This window comes from Salminus brasiliensis, chromosome 5 (genome assembly GCF_030463535.1).
Source record: "Salminus brasiliensis chromosome 5, fSalBra1.hap2, whole genome shotgun sequence".
Lineage (NCBI taxonomy): Eukaryota > Metazoa > Chordata > Actinopteri > Characiformes > Bryconidae > Salminus > Salminus brasiliensis.
In genome coordinates this window covers 2,985,651-2,991,242 of record NC_132882.1, presented here as the reverse complement: position 1 = coordinate 2,991,242, position 5,592 = coordinate 2,985,651, and the positions used below count along the sequence as shown (strand labels likewise).

The following is a 5,592-nucleotide window of genomic DNA, read 5'->3' as shown; positions in this document are numbered from 1 at the left end:
TCTGCAGAAGCAAATGAACTATTGGGACCATGCTATGGCCCAATGCCAGGCGTGGACTAGAGGGGTATAAAGCCCCCCAGTATTGCGCTATTCCTGACCTTTCTAATGTTCTTGTCACTGAATGCAATCAAACTCTTACAGAAATCTTGTAGAAAGCCTTCTTTACTACATAAGGAACCTTCAGGGTTTATTATTATTATTATTATTATTATTATTATTCCACTGTAAAAGAATATGTATATAGTATATAGCATAATAATAAAAACAACAACAACAATAATAATAATAATAATAATAATAATAATAATAATAATAATAATAATAATATTCTTATTGCTACTACTAGTATTACTGTTGCTTTAATTGTCTGTAAAAGTAAGATTTTCAGGAGAAATTCAATAATAGCTCAGACCCAATATGTTATATTTTATGAAAATTAGGATATTAGGATGCAGCAACCTGATTCCATTGATTTGAAACTGCCTGTTTAAAATGTACCAGAATATAAACTAACAATATTGATCTTTATATAATCTATACCTCAAATCTAGGCATTTATGTTTCTAAAAAAGCTCATGTCCATACTTTGGGTCTGTGGCATTAAAGACACTACAACTCCCACAATGCATTGCGCAAAACAGTTTCTTCGGTGTCCCAACTGCAAGCGTTGAGGGAAAGAGGGGGGAGCAAACAAAACACACGTCCCATTGTGGGTGTATGTGTGTGTGTGTGTGTGGGGGGGGGGGGGGGGGTCTGTAAACGTTATATTATTTTAATATTGCTCATTTTACAGCGTTTGTTTTGTAGCTCTTTGCAGGCACGTGCTGTGTATCCACACTGCAACTTACAGCATATTAAATATAAAAAAGTACAGAAACTGTAACAATAATCAATAACATATCAATATTACAGGGTATTACTAGTCTACTACCTTCATTTCAATTAAGCCCAAAGCCAAGCTTGCCCCATAGGAGAAGAGCTGAGGGACGTACCCTCAAACCCTGTTCTCCTATTGGTCAGGAGACGTCAGTTAACTGGTCCCAGTATGAAATACATCCCAGTCTACTGTTACTGTTGATGTTGTATTTAATTGTTGTTGTAATTATGTTATTGTAATGTTGTGCTACTAATTTAGTTATTATTATTATTATTATTATTATTATTATTATTATTAGCAGTAGTAGTAGTAGTAGTAATAGTAGTAGTAGTAGTAGTAGTAGTAGTAGTAGTATGAATATTATTGTAATATTATTGGGTTTTTTTTGTAATTATTGTTGTTGCTACTACTACTACTATGGATATAATAATAATAATAATAATAATAATAATAATAATACGTATATTATTATTTTTATTATTTAAAAATATTATTATTTATTTTGTTGTTTGTTTGTTGGTGGTGTTTTAATTACTAATCAATTCTACTACTACTACTATGGATATAATAATAATAATAATAATAATAATAATAATACGTATATTATTTTTATATTATTTAAAAATATTATTATTTATTTTGTTGTTTGTTTGTTGGTGGTGTTTTAATTACTAATCAATTCTACTACTACTACTATGGATATAATAATAATAATAATAATAATAATAATAATAATACGTATATTATTTTTTTATTATTTAAAAATATTATTATTTATTTTGTTGTTTGTTTGTTGTTGGTGTTTTAATTAATTCTACTACTGCTAATATTATAATCTTTCTTTATTTTAGATAAAAAAAAAAAAAAAAAAGTTCAATACAAGCAACCGGAATCGCGGGCGGCGTCTAGGGAACTACGTCCCCCACAATGCACCGCGGCGCCAAAACACGGAAGTTTACGCTGTGTGCGGCGCTGTGAGCGCGGGTGAGGAGCGGAGAAAGGAAAATGTCCCACGGCGCGGCGAAGAAGCGGAGACAGGACAGCAGCGCTCAGGACAGCCTGTACTTCGAGAGCTACGCCGATGTCAGCATCCACGAGGAGATGATCGCGGACACGGTGCGCACGGACACGTACCGGAAGGCGATCTTCAGGAACAGCGAGGCGCTCGCGGGGAAGGTGGTGCTGGACGTGGGCGCGGGCACCGGCGTGCTCAGCGTCTTCTGCGCGCAGGCCGGCGCGCGCAAGGTGTACGCCGTGGAGGCCAGCTCCATCGCCGAGCAGGCCGCGCGCATCGTGCGGCAGAACGGCGTGGAGGACCGCGTGGAGGTGATCCGGGGCACCGTGGAGAGCGTGGAGCTGCCCGAGCACGTGGACGTGATCGTGAGCGAGTGGATGGGCTACGCGCTGCTGCACGAGTCCATGCTGAACTCGGTGATCAGCGCGAGGGACCGCTGGCTCAAGCCTGGGGGGCTCATCCTGCCCGAGAGGGCGGAGCTCTTCGTGGCGCCCATCAGCGACCTGGTGGCCGAGGAGCGACTGAGCTTCTGGGGCACGGTGAAGGGCCAGTACGGCGTGGACATGTCGTGCATGGCCGACTTCGCCCGGGCGTGCGTCATGAACGGCGAGATCGCCGTGCACCCCGTGACGGTGGAGGACGTGCTCTCGCACCCGTGCCGGTTCGCGCAGCTGGACTTACGCACGGTCACCCTGGAGAACCTGAAGCGCGTGAGTGGAGCTTTCAGCTGCCAGTGCTTCGGCTCGTCCAGCCTGAACGCCTTGTGCGTCTGGTTCACGGTCACCTTCCCCGGCGAGGACATGCCACCCCTGGTGCTCTCCACCTCGCCGTTCAAGCCGGAAACGCACTGGAAGCAGGCCGTGCTGTACCTGGACGAGCCAGTGGACGTTATGCAGGACACTAAGGTGGAGGGGAGCATCAGCATGTTCCCCTCAGAGCAGAGCTCCAGATATGTGTGCATCCATGTGGACTACACTGTTGGGGAGCACAAGGAGAAGTCCAAGACCTTCTCCATCCCTGACGGATACTCCGAGAATCAGTAGCACGGGGTGTAGCGCGGCGGAGAAGGTCTTCGCTTCCCCTTATCCACCCACAGTCAACAATAAAATTGACCACTGTCTTCATAAACACCCTGGTTGACCTTATTTATAGACCGCTGAGTGTTGGAGATGTTCTTGGTTCTTGGAACATGGTTCTTTATGCAACGATAGGTGGTTCTTCTGTGGCATCACTCAAAGAACCCTTTGAGGAACCCTGCATCTTTAAGATATTGATATTCATTTATCCATCATCTTATCTGCTTTAGGTCCGGTCACTGCTGGTCCAGAGCCAACCTGGAAACACTGGATGGGGGTCGGAGATGCACCCCTGGACAGGGCCCGGGTCATCCAAGGGTTCATCCCCCCCACACTCGCACTGCTAGAACTTCTACTACACCCTTTAAATGAGGTGCTTCAAAGGGCTGTTTGAGCGATGCTGTAGAAGAATCACTGTCGGTTCTCTAAAGAACCTTTATCAAGAACATCAAGCGTTTACTAATATTCCTATCAGATCTGCAGATCTATAAAGAGTCACATGATCAGAATGACCTGCCTAATGTAATTGAATATATTTCATATGTTACCATTGAAGTACAGAGTCAGAATCTCCTCTATAATTACATTTACTCACCAATTACAAATACCTGCAATTACTTTTACCAACAGAAATTACACAGGCCAATATCCGAGCTAATTCTGACTAGTAAATACTCTAGATATCATTCATATTATTATTAGTCAAACCTGAACTGCAGATGCACTACATGTCCAAATGTTTGTGGACACCCCTTCAACTTGCTGACATAGATGTGCAAATGCACACACAGCTTGTCTAGTCCCTGTAGAGAAGAAGTACCGCCAATAGAATAAGACTATCATGAACCTATTGGCACCATGCTGCCCAATAATGCCAGACATGGGCTATGAAGCCCCCCAGCAACATTGAGGAGCTGTGGAGCAGTGGAAGAGCTGTGTTCTCTGGAATGATGGATGGTGGAGCTCCATCCAGTACTTTTGGGATGAGGTGGGATGGTGATCATCTGTGACTAATCTCACTAACTCACGCTCTTGTCGCTGAATGCAATCAAATCTTCACAGCAATGCTTCTCCTCCAAAATCTAGTAGAAAGCCTTCCTCCCTGGACAGTAGAGACAGTCACTCCAACCAGGTGTCCCAATACTTTTGTCCATACAGTGTAGTTAGAGAAGCATTGTAACCGTGCTGGCATTTGGGATAACGGCACTGCTTTTTCACGCTACAGCCGTATCCCTCCGCTGACAATGTTGAACAAAAACAAGACCAGACTTCCAAAAGTGTCCAAAATACTGGAAACCGAAGATCAGATTAAAGGTTCAGAACCATATTTTCAGCCACTGACGTAAAACCTCATGGACAGTTTGTAGCTTTTCAGCTCAATAATGCAGAAAACCCCTGATTTTACAGCTTGTTTTGGTTTCTGCACTTGGGAAGATCTCCACATTGAGGAGGCCTTTTCCCACCTGCACGAAGGGGAAACGCCATGTTAAACATTACAAGACCTCCCATTCATATTTCAACCAGTGAACAAGCAGGTGTCCCAATACTTTTGTCCATACAGTGTAGTTAAGGTGTAGAGAAGCATTGTAACCGTGCTGGCATTTGGGATAACGGCACTGCTTTTTCACACTACAGCCGTGTCCCTCCGCTGACAGCGTTGAAAAAAAGGCAGTGGCCGCTCTCCTCGTTTACAGTTATATTATTATTATTATTATTATATTATATTATATAGCCGTTATCTTGGACTGGGTTCAACAGGTACCTCAGCCAACCTCCACTTTGTCGGCCCTGTTGTTTTGGAGTTGTTACCGTTGATTCCATACCATTGATTGGATCTGAAGTTTAGAAGATCTGCTTGGGAAAAACTGCCTTACAGAAATCTCACATTTTTAGAGTCTTTAGAGTCTAAATATGAATAATAAAAATCATGTGACAGCCGTGTGGTCTGAATTCTCGGCTTCCGTACATCATAAAACAACCAGTTAAAGCATGTTGTAAAGGTTTATATCAGGCTTATATCTGGATTATGCCTCATTAGGATACAACGCACATGAAGTGACCAGGTGACCATGTTTGCAGGCTGTACTTTAGCCTGGCTAGCTCTCACTGTGAGCTGTATATGGGGGGATCTCTCATTGTTTACTTTGGGGGTCTTAGTTACAGCAGTAGCAGTGTGGGAAACTACCTCCACCATGTTTGCAGGCTGTACTTTAGCCTGGCTAGCTCTCACTGTGAGCTGTATATGGGGGGGGTCTCATTGTTTACTTTGGGGGTCTTAGTTACAGCAGTAGCAGTGTGGGAAACTACCTCCACCATGTTTGCAGGCTGTACTTTAGCCTGGCTAGCTCTCACTGTGAGCTGTATATGGGGAGGGGGGGTCTCATTGTTTACTTTGGGGGTCTTAGTTATAGCAGTAGCAGTGTGTGAAACTACCTCCACCATGTTTGGAAGCTATACTTTAGCCTGGCTAGCTCTCACTGTGAGCTGTATATGGGGGGGGGGTCTCATTGTTTACTTTGGGGGTCTTAGTTATAGCAGTAGCAGTGTGTGAAACTACCTCCACCATGTTTGGAGGCTGTACTTTAGCCTGGCTAGCTCTCACTGTGAGTTGTATATGGGGGGGG

At 43.6% G+C, this 5,592-nt stretch overlaps 1 protein-coding gene across 1 annotated transcript; it reads left to right on the top strand.

Annotated features, from left to right (window-relative positions):
- Positions 1-1,816: 1,816 nt before the first annotated feature.
- On the top strand, positions 1,817-3,020 carry prmt6 (protein arginine methyltransferase 6). The gene has a single exon (XM_072678676.1). The coding sequence runs from the start codon at positions 1,883-1,885 to the stop codon at positions 2,933-2,935; it is 1,053 nt and encodes a 350-aa protein (XP_072534777.1). The 5' UTR covers positions 1,817-1,882; the 3' UTR covers positions 2,936-3,020.
- The last annotated feature ends 2,572 nt before the right edge of the window (positions 3,021-5,592 follow it).

What these genes read in the sequence shown, in the direction of transcription:
- prmt6 (XM_072678676.1), top strand. Translation starts at nt 1,883, where the DNA reads ATGTCCCACGGCGCGGCGAAGAAGCGGAGACAGGACAGCAGCGCTCAG.